Consider the following 20,920-nt stretch of genomic DNA (forward strand, 5'->3'; position numbering starts at 1 on the left):
TTTATTTCTTACTTATTGTAGGTTAAATGCTGCTGTTTTTATTAATTTTTTTTTGTTGTTGTAATTTTAAAGCAGCTACTGGGATAAAAAATCAAATTCACCATTCGTGTTTCCAGTTTATTGAATAAAGCTGCAGCATAGTGAAGTGGTTCTGATACGGTCATATCGGTAATAAACCCAGAAACTCTCACCGCTTTCTTCCACAGTGGTTGGCGGAGAAGGAAAAAAAAAAAAAAAAAAATGGAGACAAGTGTGCAAGAATTCTTTCCATTTTGAACAGTTCAGTCTTATTTTTACGCAATAAAAATCTATTCGAGCTACTCGTATCTTTTTCCACAGAAGGCTAAAAGATCAGTAATAGTGCTCAATAATAATAATATAATAAAATATAATACCTCAAACATTAGCCAAAATAAAAAGTACAGATTACATTAATATTTAAGGATACCTTGCAGTCATTTATTAAATTTTTTTTTCCTTTTTTTTTTTTAGTAGGTTCTGTTAAAATAATACACGACTCATATATAATGTAGAAAGCAGAAGAGAAAAAAAAAAAGGAATTAGGTCTCTGTAAGAGATGCAGTGTTGGTCATATTTGTACAATTTTACACTTATAGACCTTTAGCGGTCTGTTTTTTTTTTTTTAATAACAAGTCCTTGCATTAACTTTCATCATAATTTTTTTTTTTTTTAAATCTTCATTTAACTTCATTCCCACATCCCGGATAAAAGGAAAAATCCATGCTATAAACCATTCAGTAAGACTTCTGATCGAGTTTGGCTTGTATATAGAAGAATATAGTGCCTCGTGGTGATAAAGTTCTGCTTTCTCTTGGTCACTTCTTGACAGGACCGTAGAGAGCTTCAGTAGCGTCAGACAGAAAGGGGGGAGGAGCTTATCGTTATGAGACAGAGGCTTCAGGTTGGTTGTGAGGATATGGGATACGGGTCTTTTCAGGCGACTCGCTTTCGCCCTTCGCGCATTAACAGCAGTAAGAGCGATTTCTCTTCCGGCGTTCCTCTTCGCATCAACGTTCGATTAAAAGGATTCAGCATTCTACCCTTAAAACCAAACAAGCTCAGATTTGAGCTATTTCTGAAAGAAACCTGAACAACAGGGTTTTATGAAAATCAACATCCTGATGATGCACCTGACTGGGTTTTGTTAAAGCTTCAGTACGAGTAACTAAATATTCTTCCTGTAGTTTAGTGGTCAGATGTGTAGTTAAAGGCCACACGAGGCCCTCATGCAGATGTGCGCGGCAGTAACAACATTCATATCCAAACACAATAGGAATGATCCGTCAGGCTTCATGTAGCATTAGTCCTTATGAAGGACATTTCGTAAGTCGATCGCAGTCCAGGTCTAAGGCCTGTAAAACTACATCTGGCATCATTTTACACATCGGTTACGATATCAAACCCAATTTCATCCAGTCTGAGCAGAGCATTTAAAAAAAAAAACGTAACTGTCGATTTTACATACAAGTTGTATGTCAGCGTGAAAACTAGAAGAGATGAAGTTCCCGTCCGGGATTTAGTTTATCCTCGCTGCCATGCTGCCATCATCCTCTTTCTTCCCCCCTTTGTGAATTTTGTAGAGAGCTGCTTCAATCCAAATCTTCCTAACTCCAAATAAATAGTTGAAGCAAACTAGGGATGATGAAATGTCTTTATCAAAAAAATTGCCCCTGCCCTTTTCTCAGAAAGTCAGCAAGAGAACTTGGGGTTTGTTTGTTTTGTTTTTTTCCTGTACTGCGCATGTGAGGTTTGGGGTCTCGGACATTCGTTGCCGCCAACGAGAGGCAGTGAAGATGCGCAAGAGTTGAGCAGGGAGCAGCAGGACCGCAGCACACCTTCCTGACGACGCCGTATCTCTTCTACTTCCAGCAGGAAACCACAGCTCCAGGAACACTAGCTTTTATCTGGGAAGAAGAAAAGGGGGGGGAAAAAACGCAGAAGGAAGAAGACACGCGTCAGTGATTTATATTTTAAGCTGTGTGTGTATATAATGAGTGAACAAGTTAAAGACTGAAACAGTACCTTTGTTTTCTTCTGATTCAGTAGCTGCTTGCTCTGAGTGCCTTTGGCATAGTTGGTTATATTTTGATTCTACATCCTTTTAAAAAAAAAAAAAATGGTGAGCAAACTTCAGTATGAATCTTAGAAGGATGAAGTCAATATTTTCAGTCAAGAATAGTCTTGCAAAGAAAGAAAAAAAAAAGCCCCGAGAGGTTTGGTATCCTTTGCACTATGGCTACTACACTAATGTAACCGACAAGTCATGAAAATCTCCATAATCATGTATAAATCATTATATTTTTTTGTAAAACAGCACAGATGTGTCCCAAGTTCAAGCAAAACTACATTGTAATGTGCATAATGTCTGGATTTTACCTAAAAATTCTGCCTCCTGGGAGACACCCGTGAATATCTAAGTTTTTACTGCACTTTTCTGGTCACATGCGCCAGGTCAGCGTGATGGCTTTGTGAATGTCACGATGCAAAGAACTTCGAGCAAAAAATTGACTAGAATCCCGTCTTTAAAAGTTATTACAGTTTCATTTAAATCAGTTAGTGCTGAGTAAATGAGGTAGGTTTGCCCGATTGTTGATGTGCTAGAGGAAAAAGTCTTTGCTCTATCATCTGCCGTGTCAGTTAAACGGCATCTCTCTGTGACGGTTATGGTCGCCCACAAGTGCGTTAAAAACTTATATTTATATATATAAAAAAAACAGCAAATTAGAAAACACCACAGAAAAACAATAACTCGGAACATTGCATGCCCGTTGCAGGGTGGATGTTCACAGTAAGAGGAAATACGAGCCTAAATTCACGATTATATTTATCTAGGGCATTAATATGAAGTTATTTTAAATAGAGATGGATTTCTATTAGTCATTAGCTCTAGTGCAAAACCAAACAAATCACAAACATGTCTTGGCTGATGGACTTGAATTTACTATACAGGCAGGTTTAGGTATTTATGTCAAACAATTTCTATCCAAGTGTGTAAAGTCAGAGCTGTAGTGGACGGTAAACTCAGGTGTGCCTCGGGTTAGTGTTACCTTCAGATGCTGCAGGTTGGCCTGAAGCAGGCGCAAGTGGGTCATGACCTGTCTGCTGAAGTTGGGTCCTCTGCTCTGAGAGGAAACGGAGGACAGGAGCTTCTTCAGGTCGATGCCCGAGTCCCCTGCTGCTGCAGGCTCGGTGCTGCAGACCTGCCCGTCGTCATCAGTGCTGCTCTCACCCGAACCGCCGTAACCCTCCAGCACCATGTAACTGCCTGCTTCCACATAGGGGGAACAAATTATATATATATATATATATATACATATATACATACTAAAATGTTATACTGGGCTTTAACTTCACATCACTATAGCACAATAAACAAGCCAAGAACATCATCGTTATTTGGCAAGGTAAGAATATAAGCCCCACTTATCTAATCTCCTCACCAAAGTCCTCGGAGGTTTCAAAGAAGCCTGTATCTCCTGAGGGCAACTCGAGACGGTTCTCTGTCTTGACGTGTGCGGTCTCCGTCCTCTCGGCACCGTTCTCCACTGCTCCACCAGGGGCAGCGTTTTCCTCCGAGCCCTGCAGAGACCCTGCCCTCAGCTCACGCAGCCGAGCCTCCCCCCTCTCTCTGTCCCTGTCCACATCCTCCTGACCGTCCATGTGATTGATCAGGAGCTGCCTCAGAGCAGCCACTGAAAGAGACACAATTGGCGATAACAACATGAGCCACGCTGAGTTCGCCAGGGAACAGGGTCGTGTGGGTGGAACTAGAAGTAGTGTCCACACTCGATTGGTTAAATGCAATGCACAATGTGTAGTAGAAGTAAAGTACTGGACAGGATGAACAACGATGTTTAAATATGTTCATGTGCATCAACGCAGCAGTAGAAACCAGGCTTTACTCGATTCCTCTTCATTCCTGCTTGTTACAACGCGAGTCGAATGATTTCTATTGAGAAACAAACCTAAGCCAGGTCCGAGCTGCTGAGAAAAAACACTCACGGGTTCGAAGCGCCTCGTCTGCCATCAGTGGAGGCAGGTCAAAGGTATCCAAGTCCTTCTCCTCTACAGCGATGGCGTGCCTCGAGCGCTGCTTCAAGAACGGAAGTCTGTCTGCGAGCTCGGGGTCTAGGAAGGCCTCTTCCTCTTCCTCGTCCTCCTCCGCTTCATCCTGAACTTCATCCTGAACTTGCGGCAAATGCTCACCTTCTGCCTCCTCCTCATCCTCTGACTTGGTGTCAAATGGGTTGCTTCCTGCTGGAGGAATCTGCATGATCTCAGATGAGGAAGTAGCATCTTTTTCTAAGGGAAAAGAAAAAAAAATAATTCATCACCACCACCCTGTATACAAAAAAGCATTTAGAATACAATAGCCACAAACAGCAATTTGCGGGATCCAAGCAGCCTTCGGCAAATCAAGTTTCGCAAAAACATTAAAGAGACCGCTTCTTAAAAAGTTTCTGAAAGCTGATTGGCCTGATTTGCGTGTTGTGGCGATACCGTTTACAGACCTCGGCAAGTACTTGGTATAAATACTGACGCACACATTCTAAGACTAGTTTGCAAAAGTAGGCTTGGAATATTATGCAAACGGTCTTAAATACGAGCGGGTGGTGCTAAACGGTCCAAAAAGCCAAGGAATCCGAGGAAAATGAAGGATTTTGTATCTCAAGATATGGGCCAAAATGTAAACCACTGCACTACACCACCACCGTCAAGCAGATCTCTATTCCAAGTAGACGAAGTGAGTACTACCTATGGACCAAGGTTCACGCTTGTACTACCTATAGTTTGACTAGATTTAGAGAAGAAGAAGGAGTGTTCAAAGCACTTTGTGCTTGGCCCCCTAAATTAAAAAAAAAAAAAATTTGAACGCCCATTTGCATACTTCAAGCTGTACTATAATATATAATGCTATAATAATTAACAAATGGTATATTGTACAGCCCTACTCAAGATTCATCGAATCACAACGGAGGGCAGGAGTAATGACTGGTCCCTGCCTCTCTTAATTACAGACCCATGAATCGGATACCTGGAGACTGGACGCTTCCAGTAGAGATGCGATCTGGATCTTTGCTCATTTTCGGCATGCCAGAGTTCATCTCGTCGTCAGCTTCCCGCTCCCCACTGCGAAGCGGACAGACTTTATCAAACTGATTCACGGTGGTCATTGCGTAACCAAATTAAAGGCGGCAACAAAAATATTGGTCACGGTAACTGAACTCACTCGTTCTGAGGCAGGCTCTTCATACTGTCTGCTCTTTGCCCGATGAGATCGTGCCACCTGGACAACAGAAACGGTAATCAACAACAACAACAACAACAACAACAAGTTAAAGGAGCTATGTGAGTTTTAAAATTTCAGATCCATGTTACTTGTGTCTGCAAACGCCACGAACTGCTTCAAATAAAACTCAAATAAAACGCAGGACTCTGAATTTTTGTCCCGGTGACTAGATCTATCTGTGTAAAACTCATTAATGGTGTTGTGTTCAAAACTTTTTCAATAAGAAACCTACACACCGGTGATCCTGAATCTCGTGGCCAGAAAAGTGTACAAAAGACATGAAATGATCTGAAAGTGAAGCATCTTGTAAGTATTCCAAACTGTTAAATGCGTTCAAAACAAACATCTCTCATGCGACATGGAATTTTGGATTCGAGCCAAAAGGTATCCCTTCGTAAAAATCCCACTTGGTTATGATGTAATGCTGTAGGAAATTCCAGCTCCTAAACTGGTGTAATCACGGGGTGGTTCTTATTGCAGGTTTAGGGAAGCTGCAAACCTCCCAAAAATGAATAGCGGTACATTACTGGAGGAGGGATCAGCAGTTTGATTCTTGGTCTCGAACTACTGCAGGTCATCTCAGAAGGAGCATACTTACGTTTTCTGCTCAGACACGGTCTGCGCCATCAGCTCGTAGATCTGCGCGCCGTAATCGGACATGGACACCACGAAGAACGATTTGTTGTCTGTGAACAGCACGTTGAACACCGAGTTAGTACGGATTCTTCCTTCATTCACACATTCAATTCTACTTCCTGGCCTGACGCACCTGTTGCTACAGAGCGCACCAGCACGGTGCTGAGCTTGATGATTGGACTGAAGATGTGTTTGGTCTCGGCCGTGCCTGCCAGATTCTTACTGTGGCACTTCAGGATAAGCTTCTCATCCTGCCTCTGCAGCAGCACCAAGATGTCTTCTAGCAGGAGTGTGTAGAGCTCTGAACAACACACACACAAAGTTTATACATAATGTATGTTAATAATAATAATCTTCATTTTATAGAGTGCCTTTAAAAGCAGCTTCTCAAAGCACTGTACATAAAATAAGCAGTGCACAGAAAAAAATTATGAAAGTTAATAATAATAGTAATAATAATAATAATAATAATAATAATAGTAGACTTCAGCAGTCAAATGGAAGTTTAAAAAGTAAGTCTTAAGTTGAGCTTTAAAAATGCCAAATGTTAAAGGGGCAGCTTGTCATTATAGATACTTTTGTCTTTGCCAGCCCCACCCCAATTTCCGGGTCAGAAAAATATAAACAGTAAACTGACAAAAAAAATTTTTTTTCCAACATCCACTGCATGGTACTATCGCAAATCTGAGTTTATCCAAAGTATCTTTGAAATGGTATTATTGCTACAGTTCTATAAACACTTTCAAATTTTTCAAATTGCACCTTTAATGGTTTCTCCAACTCTTACCAATAGTCTTGTCTTTATTCACTTTCCAAGACAGGGGTCCCTCATGCACCATTTTCCGTTTGGTCAAGTTGAGGTTCTACAGAGGGCACAAAAAATATAAAATAAAAATACAATCAGATGAGATCGTATTACGTATTACTTCCAGTGACGATGTGAAAGTAAGGACGGCGCGTAAGAGTAGTGAAGCGTGTGATCTTACCTTAAACTCTGCAATCATGGGGTACTCGCTCTGCTTCAGTGACGAGAGATCCAGTCTTCTTTGGTAGTCCTCTAACCTCTAAAACAACAACAACAACAACATAGTCGAGTAGGAGCTCAGCTTTTCATATATAAAAGCGCGCTTCTTAAAAGTGCCGTGATCTGCTCACCTGTTTGTTTTCAGCCTCTTTTACTTCCTGGTTGACGTGGTTGAGGATCTGACGGCAGCATTCGCAGGCTCGCTTCACTTTGCTTTTCTCCTCGGTGTCGTCTGACAGGAAACGGACACATATTATTTAGGGCGTGTGGCGAGGGGTTAAAAGTCAGGGATAACGGGGAAAAAAAAAAGAAAAGGCTTTGATACCAGTGTATTTCGCAATGTTTTCGAGCAGGAGTGGGTATTTAGTGAGTCGCTGCATCTCCACAGGAATCATGTCCTTCAGCTGGAGCCTTCGACACTGACGATTACTCTCCGCCTCCTGTGACGCGCGGGTACACAATTTTACCATTTTAAACTGCAAGATGATCTCAACTTTGTACTTGTAAACTCGGCGATGGTTGAATATGGAGTCCTTTAAAAACAACCTTTGATAATTTGCATATCCTTTAAACAACCTTTAATAATTTGTATATCCTTTAAACAACCTTTAATAATTTGCATATCCTTTAAACAACCTTTAACAATTTGTATAGGACCAAAGACTGTTGAGCTCACAAACCAAATTATTTCTATGCAAACTTGCAGAGAGAATTTGTTTCAAAACAATCTAACAAATTTGACCCACCTACGTCTATGTGTAATATATATATATATATATATAAACTGGTTAAATTCTTCAGAATTTCTTTAACATTCGGTACGAGGCCCGAGTCTGTGTCTGACCTGGACAAAGGCAGCAAATCGCTGATCCTTCTTCTGCCTGCTCTTTATAAGCTCCAGAGCGAAAGGCTGGTTACTGCAGAAGGTTCCCACTGCCCGCTTGATCTTCTCCTCTTCTGTTCCGCTGAACTGCAAGCAAACACGACCGAGTTCAGCTAGATTTACTTTTTAAATCAACTTTGTTGGTTTAGGTAGAAGAATTCAAGAGGAATGTGCATTTTCTTACCCAGGACAGCAAATCGTCTCCTATGAGGTCCACGACCGCCGTCTCGTACTTCTTCCGAATGGCCGTCATTTGCTCGGTTATAGACACTGAAGAAGAAAAATATTCTAAATGACCAAACCGAACGCGATGTCGTCGTCATAACTAGCTACATTAGCATAAGGCTCAGCTCTGATTACGTACCGTGTAGCTGGACGATCTCCTCCAGGTTGGTGAAGATGTTTTTGATGTCCGCGGGGGGCAGAATGGTCTCGCGGGTCATCCTCTGGTAGAACACGTTATCCAGCACCTTCAGCATGCGCAGGTGAGCGCGCTCCGTGTAGAACAACTCTGCACAGCCAGGCAAGAGTGACGCAGTCAGAGAAACATAGAGAGAGAGAGAGAGAGAGGAAACGTACACAAGAGTATGACGAGTGATTACGTGAACTTGTACTTGGTAGCCCGCCCCCCCCAGGGTCTCCCGAGGACCCTCGTGTGATTCCTCACCATTGATCACTTCCTGTCTCTTGATCTCGTGCGGCGACAGCAGTGCGAGGACTTCTGTGCTCACCAGCGTCTGCCAGTGAGGAGGGTCCTGCTCTGGCTCCACCTCAAACGCCTGATCGTCCTCACTCTGCACCTCTCCTGCGCACAACGGCTCCATCCTGCAATGATGCACAACCAATAATATCACAACCAATATCATCATTTTCTGCTACTAATACTAATGGTAGTAATAATAATAATAATAATAAGCAGCAGCTAACAGTGCCCACCTCCTGATTGGCCGCGGCGTCCCTCCGTCAGGATTCCTGCGTACATAAAGACAAGCGGAATGAGATCACCACAATGACATTCGAATCCTCCACGTGTACATCCTCTCCAGCTCTCTCAACATGTCTTACTGTCCCAGTCAGAGCTGAAGAACAAAGTCCTCATTTAAGGCACTTTGTTGTGTGGAGTCTGAGAGCGAACAGAAATAGCTGCGAAGCTGTCCATCGTGGCACAGGAAAGGATTCTCTGACTGTCTGCTGTCTACAGCAGTGTGTTTTCAACAACAGTCAACCTGAAGGATGTTTACAGGACTGTATATGTTCCAGCACTAAATAAATAACAGTGGTAATACATTACAACCATTACTGCCATTTTTTTGTTGACTTTAAGACTACTTTGCAAACACTAGTAGTTGGAGCTTGGTCAAGCACCGTTTGGGAATGGAGGACAGAGTCTTGGAGAAAGAGTGGATAAGTCCCTGAGGTGAACAGAGAATGTAATCGGGAATGCTAAACCAAAATAAGCCAATGTCTTCAAGTCCAAGTCATGTCTCGAGTCAGTTGTCGGTTTTTTTTGTTGTTGTTTTTTGCAACTCGAGTTTCCATCTCTGGTGTATACTGACTTTGCTCTATGTATACAGCGTGTGCAGAGAGAGAGAGAGAGAGAGAGAGAGAGAGAGAGAGAGCGCAGGGGCCGCAGAGCAAGGTTTCAACTATAAACCTTTCGTTTAGGAAGGTTGCCATGCTGAAAACCAAAAATAAGCACAACACTACCTGCCTTTTGTTCCTGCTCTATGTACTGCACTGAAAGAGTCATTGGATGCAGATTGTACAGCCCCACCTGTCTGTTTCTGGCTCCTCCTCTTGAAGATGGTCCGGAGGATAGGTGGTGAAGTCAAAGTGCGTGCCTGAGGAAGACGAGTCCTGTCCTTCAGCCTGAGGACCGACTTCTCCGAGTCTGGGTAATGCTGACAAGGGAGTAGTGCCTGATGAACAATGTGTGGGGGGAAAAAAACATCATGTTGAATTCCAAGGTTGTGCCAAAGAGAGAGAGAGAAAGAGAGGAAACCAGTTACAGTGATTAAACATCTCACCTGGCTCTAACTCTCTAGCTGTGCTGTCAGAGCTCTGTACAGGGGAAGCGCTGAAAGTAGGCGAGTTGATGGATCCTGGGCTGCCGTCTGGCCCGTCACTGGACTGACTGCTCCGTATTCGGCTGGCTGAAGGTGCTTCAGGCTGTTCGGTCGGCGCTAGAGCGTTCTGCGACAGCTGCTTTTGTGTACGCTGCTTATTCTGCTCCAGAGCCTTGGTAACTGTGCATACACACAAGACAGAGAAAGAAACAGTTTGGTGTTAACCATACTCAAGTGCTACTTCAACCAGTCTATCAGTCCTTTAAGACCCAGCACTCTTCTTCTGACTGTACACCTTTACTATCAGCTAATAAAGTTTTTGTTGCGTAACCATGGCCTGCGAATGTTATTCAATATACACACACCGTACCGTACATACTGTACTCGGTCTGAAATGGCTTACTCGAGGAGACGTCGGTTCGGCTGGGCCTCTTGTTGTGGCTGCGCATGATCTGGAAGCGGGACTTTTTCAGCACCTCCATACCTCCATCCTTCTCTGGTTTTATCGTCTTCTGCTCAAGGTGAAAACAGTAAATAGAAGAAAAAATAAAAACAATGAGCTGTTTAAGGAAGGAATAATAAATGTTTAGGGGGGTGGGGGGGGTTGGGTCTTACCTTGATTTTAGGGAGAAGGTTTATTAGCTTGGGTTTGGGCTCAAACCCTCGAGATTCCTTCACCTTCACCCCGAGGTGCTTCATATAGGCCTGGATGACGAACTGCATGGCGGTACTGAAATAAACACAACTTGTTCATCATCAGAACTGTAGGGGGGTTTATAGGAAACAAAAAAAAAATAACCCTGGAATGCATGTGTGTGTGTGTGCGCAATGTCACTTTCCTGCATCATTTCTATTACATTTCTATCCAGCAGGGGTAGCTAATGTTGAAAGTTAAAACTAAAGTGATGGCAACGGTTGCTGGGGAAGTTTATAAAAAAAATAAATACATTTTAAAAATAATGATTTTTTTATTTTTAAAAGCTGCTCTCTCATGTAGTCACGTGGGGCAAAGGAGGCGGTGGCGATTACGCAACACCCGGCCACACACTGGGTAACAGCACAAACATTCCCCACAACCTTCTGCTCTGAGCAACACGAGCCTCCTCGCTTCTCTACCATCTGTCCACACACACACACACACACACCTCCAGCATGCTCACCACATGGACAAGACGGATCATACTACACATAACGCCGCACACTAGTCCTTACTCTCGTGAAGAGGAAAAAAGAAATTCTTCATAATCGATTATGTGCTTTGTTAAATATTACACTGGCACTAAAATCGTCTAAACTCGTGCGGTAAAACGTCATGCGGTGCGAGTGCTGAGCGCATGGGGCTGATGTCAAGTGAAAAGCAGCAAGAAATTTCCCCCTTACCACTTCTCCTCCTCTGTGGCTGATGGCGTCAACCTGCGAGAGAGCGCAAACACACAAACATGCCAAGTATTACTTCTCGATTCTGCACTAAAATAAGGATGGTTTCAGCATGACGTACATCAAAAGGGTTTCCGGAACGTCTGCCGGTCGCTGGGCCCCCTACATCGCTCTGCGTACCTCAAAGTTTTCCGTTTTTAATGCACGTAACTGTTTTATTCACGTGTCCTTTATTTCTCGATCTTGATCGACTCCAGGACCGGACTGACAGGAGCTGGCGAGTGTGACTCGTCAAAACAAACCCCGTCGTTTTGTAACAGACTATAAACGTGCTTCGTGTTGAGCGGTTTCGTCCGCGCACGCTCAAGAGGACAATGAAAGAAACGTAAATTCAGGAGGAGTCGTCGGACCCGTCTTAATCCGCGCTTTAAGCTTTCCTGTTCGACACGTTTTGCTCCCTAAACACTCGGCACGCAAGAGCACCGTGACCCCGGGTAGGCCCCGAGGCGGTATGTCTGCTGAAAGAGCGTGTGCATTTATCGTTTACTATAATAAGAAAAAGGAAAGAAAAAAAAAAAACCTCAAAAGAATGGAGAGTTGTGAAGAGAGATATTGTTGGAAGGTTTATCTCTGAATGCACCACCTGCGGTTTTTATATTAGCAAGCGTGCCAAGAGTTCCTGCACTTAAAACGACAAAAAAAAATATATACATATAAATAAACCTCTCCTCCAAAAGAAAACCCTGAGAAAAAACACTTCACGTGAGGAAATATTAAAATAATTATTATTTATTTTAAATTCGTGTAGTTCTGAGAACTGTGTGGTTCTCGTTTGCATGCATTTCAATCCCATGTTAAAACCGCGTTTAAAGATTTGGTTTAAAAAACAAAACAAAAAAAAAAACGCAGCGTAAAAAGTGTCAGACATTCTGAGCAGGTATCTGATTACAAACTGAATCGAGTAGGTGTCTGACTACGGCGCAAAGCCATCCGACGACTTGATCAAAGCGTGACAGAGCCTGCGTGAGGAAATCGGCGAGGTTTGAGACATCCTTGCGCAGACCTACTGTTGCTAAACTGGCTCCCTTACACAACATGACCTCTGCAGGAATCCTTTTACTTACTTACTTTAAAAAAGTAAGTAAGTAAAAACATTTCAATTCTATATTATGGTGAAATATATTTATGGTTTCTTGGAAAGTATGTTCTTGGCAGGAAAAAAAAAAAAAAAAAAACTATTTTGGCTCAATTTTCTTTTTCTACAGAATTCAACCACACTGACATCTAATGGGATTTTTACAGACTGCCCCATATATGTGTAAATAGATTAGAATGAATAGATGAAAGTTCCACTTTTTGAATTAAATTACATGAACTTTTCCACGATGTTCTAAATCGGCATCGGAGATGACGCCTTGTGCGTTCGTAGCCTTTTAGGAAGATTATATGCGTGAGCATGTTCGCTTACAAGACTTCGTTGATCTTGGAGATGATATGCTCCGAGCACGAGCGCTCTCTCTCCAGGGCCACGCGGTCTCGCACGCGCTCCGAGTCGAGCCGGCTGAGCTCGGCTTCGGCCAGAGTCAGGCCCATACTGCGCTTCTGTCTGAGGGAGGAAGGAAAAACACAAAACGCACATGAACACACTCCCTAACATACCGATACGTGTTTCCGCACCTGTAACCCGGTCGTGAGAATAGGAGGAGTTTCTCTGCACCGGATTAGTTCTATGGCGGGCTTTGAATAGCAACATTCTACTCAAACTAAAATCTTAAAATAATAATAACAACAATAAAAAAAACCCCAAACATTATGATGTGTATAGCCCGAGTTCTCATTTTACTCTCGTTAAAATGTCAGCACCTGTACCCAAACGGTCAAGTGTCCCAGTACTTTAATCTTACAGATTAGATAAGAGGAAAATACAGATGTTTCATAAAGAGTTTCGGTGTTGCTGTTACCTGAAGTCTTCCAGATGTTTCTGGATGTCAGGTAGGAGGGTGTCCTGTAGATGCTGCACATGCTGTCTTTGGACGTCCTCTGGAATTAAGTCTGGCTTCCATCGTTCTACACACACACACACACACACACACACACACACACACACACACACCCTGTTATGATGTTTTAGAATACATAAGAATTTCTGTACACTGAGAATTCAAAATGTACAGACTAAATAGAAGCCTAAACTTATCCCACCAGTTTTCCGTTCAGAGACTGAATCACCAAAATGTAACACGTGAGAAACAGCACGATGATCCGGGGGAGTTACCACTACCACTTTGTTTTTTTTTGCTAGAGCGGCATGTCCTGTTCTCAAGCGTTACTCCTCTTTTACTACTCCGATCTGCCAACGATTACAAGTTTTATCTACGGAAGATCAACAGTTATCACGAAACCTGTGATTTGTCTTACAGCTGGAGCTACTGTCAGAGCTGCTGTTATAGCGACGTAATCCGTAAACACCTTCTGACCAACCAGAATCGAGAACTCCCTACAAGCCCCGTGATATAACAACAACTAGTGACTCATACTGGCGGACAAACACAACGCGACTGATGTCACGTAGTCTAATCTAAACAAAAACAAGAACAAACCACTGGGGTCAGGCAAAAATAACGACGTGCGCTTACCCATGTCGGCCGAGATGGAGTCCGGCACCGCTACTTTCAGTTGCTGGGTGGAAACGAAAGACAAAACGTTAACCACGATGGGCACCTACACCTCTGTTTCGTCTGTATAGGCGTGCTAAAGTGAATACGTTTGTAAGGGCTCACCGCCGATCGGTCCATGAACGTGGAGTGGAGTTCCCCGTATATCCGCCGCGTCTCTTTGGGGTTGCTCTGCTTGTACAGCTCGGCGTAGAGGTAGCACAGCTAGGGCAGGAAAAGACGAGTTTCGTTTACAAATACCTTTCCAGGCACTTTGAAAACCAAGCGGAACTTAGAAACAATTTCTTTTTAACCCTCTAATGCATGAATGATTACATTTACAACAACAAAAAAAAAGAAACGTTTTCATGGATTTTTTTTCATTACTTGCATTAGTTCAGTGGGGGGAGCGTAGTTGGTAAATTGTTGCCATATGGTAATTCCATATTAATGCATTTTCCAGACTATAAACTGCAGAGCTTTTTTTTTTTTTCTCCCTATACATGTATAAGGAATTACAGTGGTAAAAAAACAATAAAAATGAGATACAAACACGTTTCGGGCGAAGTATCTTTTGAATTCTTAACTCTCTCACTTGAAAGAAAACATTTCGAAAATAAGGTTGAAAAATGTCTGAAATGGCAACCGTTTTTTTTGGCTTGAATGTTAAAAAAAAATGTAAACATACTATTAGAGAAGCCCTAGTGTCTTCTTTCGCTCTGTAGGCCTGTTTCAATTCATGAACGCACATACCACAGTTCCATTATGGCGTGTCGTTGCCGTGACAACAATGACATTTTACCATCTAACAGAATACTCAAAAATTGTAAACTTATTTAAATGATGAAAAAATAAATGTTAACTGTATCTCAGATAGTGTTTCTATTTTTACCTTTAAGTAGTTTCGTCTAAATATTGAATAATTACGCAGATTTTGAGGGAGCTCTGAGGATGACCTTCAGCATGTCATGTGATTGGCATTTTAAAAAAAATAGGACAAGAGTAGTATTGTATTATTGCCTATCAAAAAATTGGAGACCAATTAATTGTTGCTATATGGCAACACCATCAAGTAAAAGGTTCATTTAAACATGTCCCACACATGTCCCTTTTGCGCTCAAGCACAGATTTGTCAAAAATGCTGTCGGCTGTTTTAAGGAATCTCCGTTAGAAGGTATGAAGAGAAATGTTGAGGTTTTTGGTTCATACCAGAGGTGCAGGGTCAAACTGAGAGACCACGTGATGCAGGAAGGCTGCGAGGTGAGCAGGCCGAGACTTCAACAGCTCTATGGTCTGAAAACAGCTACACTGACCGTTCACCTGCGACAGATGAACAGATAAGATTTATTAAAAGTAAATAAATAATTAAAAAAAAAAAAAAAAAAAGAGAAAGAAATCCACATTGAATTACTTCATCAAAACTTCTACCTGAGAACACAGAAGGAAACTAGAGACAAGAGAGTCCTGACCTGCTCCTGCTCGGTGTCGAAGTCATCGTCCTCCGCTCCGATGATGGGAGGCGGCAGACGGGACAACGGGCTCCCCGCGCTGCACTGATAGCTCGAGTCCTGTTGACGTGATAAGCCACACGTTAGCGAGGTTAGGACAAATTCAGACTCGAGAGGCAGTTAAGTGTGCGCTCACCAGGTCGACCGCGTCCTCGCCATCGGGAGACGGGCACGAGTTGAGGCTGAAGCGCGGCGTCGGCTTTGGGCTGTGGCATGGTGTGTCTCTTTGGTACGGGCTTTCTGGGATCATACTGGGCGTGACCTGTGGGTGTGTGATTGCAGAGGACATGGTAATAGTAAACATTAATAAAAACGCGACAGTTTCATACATCATCACGTCGCACACTGATTTTGGGGAAGCGTTTTATTCGTTTTCCCATCATTTTTTTGTTATTAACTAAGAACCTCCGTCCATCCATCCATCCATCCCTCGGGCCCTAATTAACTACCAGAGAGTACGTCGTACCGCTACGTAGTACAGCTCTAATATAAACAGAGCACTTTTCGCAACCTTCAGGTCACGTTAGCAGAAAATAAAGGAGTAACAAGTGTGTCGTGCGGTGCTAACCGGCGTCGAGTTGCTGTTCATGGGTGACTCGGAGTCAAAGTGCCAGGACGGAGAGGCGTCCACGTCTCCTAACCCTCCTCCTTCCTCGGAGTCTCCTTCTCCCGGTCTTCGAGAAAGCAGGCCATCCTTCAAACGCACACACACACACAATGTAAATATATTAAAAATGCTAGACAAAATGGTAACCGAGAAAGGACTGAGCGTGTGAAGACGGAGATGTACCTGTCCAGCCGTGGTGGCTTTACTGAGTTGGCCCTGAAGCAGAGGAATGTGCTTCTGAGCTTCCTGGATGTCCTTCAGTAGTCTCGCTGTAGGGTTTCTGCCGTACTCCTCCTTCATAGCCTACGGTTCAAATACAGAGGAACAGACGGCGTGAAGAGGGCTCCGTCGGTCTGTGACGACACACCCGCGAGTGGTCGACTGTCTTTACGCCGTTCCCCCAGAAGAGGATGTGAAAATGCGCAAGAAAATCACACCATCTGCATGTATCGTGTTCCTTAAAGTGACACTCTCGACTGAACCAGAAAAGGAATCATGCTACCCTGTCGCTGATTGTTTTCCTAGAACACCACGCCCCCAGATTACCCGCTACCATGAACATGTGCCTTTTTTGGAAAGACGTACGCTATTTTTACGCGTGTTAACAACAAACAGGACCCGGGACGCGGTGTAGCGCCTTCCGGTGCGACACTGACCTGCAGGTCTTGCTGCTCCTTCATCAGCATCTTCTGCAGGATGTCGACTTTCTGATTAAACACCGCGCCGCTGTCCTCCTGCGACACACACACACACACAGTGACGCAAACCGAACTCGGCTTTAGTGACGGCGGCTACACGGGTGACGGTCGGACCACAGGCAGGAGACGGCACAGGCGTACAGGCGTCGCACTTACTTACGGCACATGATAAAAGAAACTGATTTGAGTGGCGAATGTGCGAAAGAGGAAATGAGAGCTGGAGACAGTACGGGTTTGAGGAAATGAGGTCATAATTTGATAGTATGGAGAACAGAGAGAGAACTTTTACACAAACACACACACACACACACAGACTGAAGATTCTGACTACGGTCAGAATCTAGAATCTAGAATTTAGAATTGAAGAAATTGCAGAAAAGAATGTAATATCATTACTAAGAAAAATGAAGAGAGAGAATGATTAAGAAACGAAGCGCAAGATAAGAGAGGAGTAACAGTGAAAGCGAGAGAGAGAGCGAGAGAGAGAGAGAGAGCGAGAGAGAGAGAGAGGGAGAGTGTGAGAGTGTGTGTGTGCGCACGTTCTTACCCATGCAGGCAGTGGGGAGGTGATGCGGTCGGAGGGAGAGGTGGAGGAAGAGGATGAGCGCTCGGCTACAGTGGGGCCGGGGGAGTGAGGGGAGCTGAGGGAGGAGAGAGGGTCTCCATCTCCCTCTCCCTCGGATAAGGGGATCTGCGGCAGACCCGGGGGTCTCCCCAACACCGTCAGAGCCACGTATGAGCCCGCTGTAAATACACACAGACACACACACACATTGTGAGAAAGAAAAACCACACGTATAACAAATATAGCTTCAGATTTTCAGGGACATGTTCTTAGGTAATGCATACATGATATACTTACATTTTATTAACTCCACCACTTCTACATGATTGGAATGCGTTACTAACGTCCCGTTGACCTGCACAAAAATGATGAATCATTTTACTAATACCGAGGAGCTGATCCTATAATCATCATCGCACTCAGTCAGCATACTGTACATCATGTTTTTTTGTAATACTGCAGCCTGCCAGAAGGGGGCGTAATGAGCTGAGCCTGTATGCCGGGATGTACACGTTTAATGTGGGGTGGTGGGGTGGGGGGAGACCGCAAAAAAAAAAAAAAAACAACTGCTGATGCGATCCGATTGGATTACACAGCTTGAGGAATGTCTTAAATCTGTCTGCAAATGGAGAACGACGAAGACGATGTCTCTTGATGAATTCGATTCGATAATTTAATCAAATATATAGAGAAAAGGCTTACCTTGATTATTCTATCACCCGTCTGAACGCCAGCTCGCATAGCAGCTCCATCTAACATAAGAGACAGAGAGAGAGAGAGAGAGAGATGGAGGAGGGACAGTCAGACAAGAGAGAGAGAGAGAGAGAGAGAGAGAGAGATGGAGGCGGGACAGTCAGACAAGAGAGAGAGAGAGATGGAGGAGGGACAGTCAGACAAAAGAGAGAGAGAGAGAGATGGAGGAGGGACAGTCAGACAAAAGAGAGAGAGAGAGAGATGGAGGAGGGACAGTCAGACAAGAGAGAGAGAGAGCGAGAGAGAGATGGAGGAGGGACAGTCAGATGAGAGAGAGAGAGAGAGAGATGTGAGACAGGCAGATGGGAGAGACACACCGAGGAGACATCAGAAGAGAGGCAGATAGAGGGGAGACATATAGGAGAGACAGGCAGAGGGGAGACACAAAGAAGAGACAGCACAGGGGAGAGAGACAGAGGGAGGAGAGAAAAATGTAAAGTAGAGATAGACAGATAGGAGGGACAGACAGAGGGGACATGGAGAAAAAGAGGACCAACAGACAGACAGAGGGGCCATCGACAGAAAGGGAAGAGACAGACATATAGAGGGGACATGGACAGAGATAGAGCAGAGATCAATGGAAATTGGAGAGACCGAGAAAAAGCAGAGGCAGTCAGAAAGAGGACAGAGACAGAAAGAGGACAGACAGACGGAAAGAGAAGAGGACAGAGACAGAAAGAGGACAGACAGACAGAGGCGAGCCGTACTAAGCTGCAGTAAAAGGAATACGAGTTCATAATGTAAACGGTGAAAAGAAAAGGCTGTTTGTTGTAGATTAAAGCTGATCTAATAAAAAGTGCATTAAAACTCTTGTTTCCAAACTGGCTGAATTATTAATAAATCCTCACGAAGAGAGTGTCGAGCTAATTATCCGTGATAATTACTTTAGGCGCTCTCACGCAGCCCGAAGTCAATAACCGAACAAACAGAGGCGCGAATGTTCTGCAGGCTCGCCTCAGCGCTTACTCAAACACCGCGGCTCACCTTCTTTAACCAGCTGGACAAATACTGGGTTATCTCCGCTCACGGTCAACCCGAAGCCATTCTCGTCTTTCTGGATGATCACGCACCGCTGAACAAGCCCTGAGCGAGAGAGAGAGAGAAAAGAAATATTAAAAAGTATCCCTTATGATCATTCATCAAAAATGAGTATAACAGCTTGTACCCAAACCTCGATGAACACCCCCCCCCCAGCTTTATGTCTGTCAGGCCGTGTGAAGTGGGCGTGGCCTGACACTCCCAAAAGCAAACTGTTTTTAGTGAATCACACTGCATCACTTAAAATCTACATGGGATTGCATTTCATTGTTTCGTACATCCACATTCACACTGTATAACCTATGAAGCACACACACACACACACACACACACAATAATAATCACTTTCTTTATGCAGCTGCAGTGTGTGTACAAGACTGCGTTCACTTGCTCATAAAGCATTCGTGTGCAGTGGCTGAATCTTTTCTTCCCCCACTGGGAGCACACACCCTTTCCACTGTACGACCCAACAGACTGAGCATTAGTGTGTGTGTGTGTGTGTGTGTGTGTGTGTGTGTGTGGGGTGGGTGTGTGCTCCCAAACACTTCACTTGACCTAAATCACACTCCCATGTTGCACTGAGTGCACAGAATAAAGCTGGGTCAAGGCCAACACCCAAACTGGACAGTTCACTCGAACATCACAGCCGTTTCACAAAAATCAGTTATCTTCTGAACCAAACGGTGCTTTGCTCTAGTGCAGGGGTGTCCAATCTTATCCGGAAAGGGCCGGTGTGGGCGCAGGTTTTCATTCCATCCAATCAGAAGCCTCGCCTGAGTCTATTGAAAGCAAAGATCAGCTGATTAATCGGGTGGAATCAGGTGTGGCTCCTGATTGGTTGAAATGAAAACCTGCACCCACACCGGCCCTTTCCGGATAAGATTGGACACCAAGTTTGGGTAACACCGATTTTCCTCATACTTACGTTACGCGTTTATAAACGCCAATCACATCAGGCACGCACACACACACACACACACACACACTATTCCTTCTTTTATAGGACGGCCTTCACTTCTGTCCACAAAACAGTAAAACGTCGTCAGGTCTTTTTCCAATCTTCAACTATCCCAGGCTCCTGCCCACTCGTCACCTCGGATTCCTGTTCTTAGCTGATGGAGCTCATCCGTCTCGATGCTCTGGCTATCGTGAGCTCAGAGATGCTTTTCTGCTCACCGCGGTTGTAATGAACGGTTAGTCGTGTCGCCGTAGCCTTCCCGTCATCAACAATGCGTTGATTCCCCAAAGAACCGCCGCTCGCAGGATGGTTTTTTTTTTTTTTTTTTTTTGCACCGTTCTCTTTCAACTTGAGAGACATCCCAGAAAATTTCGGAAATGCTCAAACCGGCCCGTTTGGCACCGAAAACCGTTCCACAGACAAGATGATCGATTGTTTTTCCCCCGTGATGTATACATTAACTGAAGCTCTTGATCTGTATTCTGCACGACTTTCTGCATTGCGCTGCTGCCACATGATTGGCTGACTGGATAATTACATGAACGACCAAAGTCAACCAAAGACAGATGAGGATGCCAATACTTTAATCCCAGTCTAAATACATAGGGTTTGTACGTACATCCCCAGAGTTATCCTCTCCCTTATCCAACACCGTGAACAGCCAGGCGGGTTAGTAAGTATCTGAGGTGCCACTCCACTCATGCATAAAGAACCACAAACCTCAGAGACGTATGTGTTTCTGAGTTACCACTCGGTGCAAAAACCACTGATCCAGAACCAGTTTGTGCTTTTAAATCCACCAGTCAGCATAATTATAGGGGGGGGGTGTTCACTTCTCCCTA

The 20,920-nt window shown here is 43.9% G+C and overlaps 1 protein-coding gene across 3 annotated transcripts in view; it reads right to left on the reverse strand.

The window, feature by feature from the left end:
* Positions 1 to 667: 667 nt before the first annotated feature.
* The window catches only part of arhgef12b (Rho guanine nucleotide exchange factor (GEF) 12b), a 57,228-nt gene continuing 36,975 nt past the window's right edge, over positions 668 to 20,920 (reverse strand). For all 3 annotated transcript variants that reach the window (XM_053617665.1, XM_053617664.1, XM_053617666.1), the window contains 37 exons: positions 19,067 to 19,165; positions 18,032 to 18,081; positions 17,627 to 17,684; positions 17,312 to 17,508; positions 16,723 to 16,800; positions 16,250 to 16,369; positions 16,028 to 16,153; positions 15,596 to 15,721; positions 15,421 to 15,519; positions 15,161 to 15,271; positions 14,078 to 14,176; positions 13,934 to 13,976; positions 13,259 to 13,364; positions 12,766 to 12,903; positions 11,301 to 11,333; positions 10,536 to 10,650; positions 10,324 to 10,432; positions 9,882 to 10,100; positions 9,629 to 9,773; positions 8,791 to 8,826; positions 8,522 to 8,679; positions 8,219 to 8,365; positions 8,039 to 8,124; positions 7,816 to 7,941; positions 7,297 to 7,411; positions 7,103 to 7,203; positions 6,934 to 7,011; positions 6,735 to 6,810; positions 6,081 to 6,248; positions 5,910 to 5,997; positions 5,252 to 5,308; positions 5,057 to 5,151; positions 4,024 to 4,323; positions 3,462 to 3,713; positions 3,069 to 3,286; positions 2,044 to 2,119; positions 668 to 1,925 (listed from right to left, as the gene is read on the reverse strand). In XM_053617665.1, coding sequence (XP_053473640.1) covers positions 1,915 to 1,925; positions 2,044 to 2,119; positions 3,069 to 3,286; positions 3,462 to 3,713; positions 4,024 to 4,323; positions 5,057 to 5,151; positions 5,252 to 5,308; positions 5,910 to 5,997; positions 6,081 to 6,248; positions 6,735 to 6,810; positions 6,934 to 7,011; positions 7,103 to 7,203; positions 7,297 to 7,411; positions 7,816 to 7,941; positions 8,039 to 8,124; positions 8,219 to 8,365; positions 8,522 to 8,679; positions 8,791 to 8,826; positions 9,629 to 9,773; positions 9,882 to 10,100; positions 10,324 to 10,432; positions 10,536 to 10,650; positions 11,301 to 11,333; positions 12,766 to 12,903; positions 13,259 to 13,364; positions 13,934 to 13,976; positions 14,078 to 14,176; positions 15,161 to 15,271; positions 15,421 to 15,519; positions 15,596 to 15,721; positions 16,028 to 16,153; positions 16,250 to 16,369; positions 16,723 to 16,800; positions 17,312 to 17,508; positions 17,627 to 17,684; positions 18,032 to 18,081; positions 19,067 to 19,165 — 4,259 coding nt within the window. In that variant the 3' untranslated portion in view covers positions 668 to 1,914. The remainder of the gene's footprint in view (positions 1,926 to 2,043; positions 2,120 to 3,068; positions 3,287 to 3,461; positions 3,714 to 4,023; positions 4,324 to 5,056; positions 5,152 to 5,251; positions 5,309 to 5,909; positions 5,998 to 6,080; positions 6,249 to 6,734; positions 6,811 to 6,933; positions 7,012 to 7,102; positions 7,204 to 7,296; positions 7,412 to 7,815; positions 7,942 to 8,038; positions 8,125 to 8,218; positions 8,366 to 8,521; positions 8,680 to 8,790; positions 8,827 to 9,628; positions 9,774 to 9,881; positions 10,101 to 10,323; positions 10,433 to 10,535; positions 10,651 to 11,300; positions 11,334 to 12,765; positions 12,904 to 13,258; positions 13,365 to 13,933; positions 13,977 to 14,077; positions 14,177 to 15,160; positions 15,272 to 15,420; positions 15,520 to 15,595; positions 15,722 to 16,027; positions 16,154 to 16,249; positions 16,370 to 16,722; positions 16,801 to 17,311; positions 17,509 to 17,626; positions 17,685 to 18,031; positions 18,082 to 19,066; positions 19,166 to 20,920) is intronic.

Source organism: Ictalurus furcatus, chromosome 28 (genome assembly GCF_023375685.1).
Source record: "Ictalurus furcatus strain D&B chromosome 28, Billie_1.0, whole genome shotgun sequence".
Classification (NCBI taxonomy): domain Eukaryota; kingdom Metazoa; phylum Chordata; class Actinopteri; order Siluriformes; family Ictaluridae; genus Ictalurus; species Ictalurus furcatus.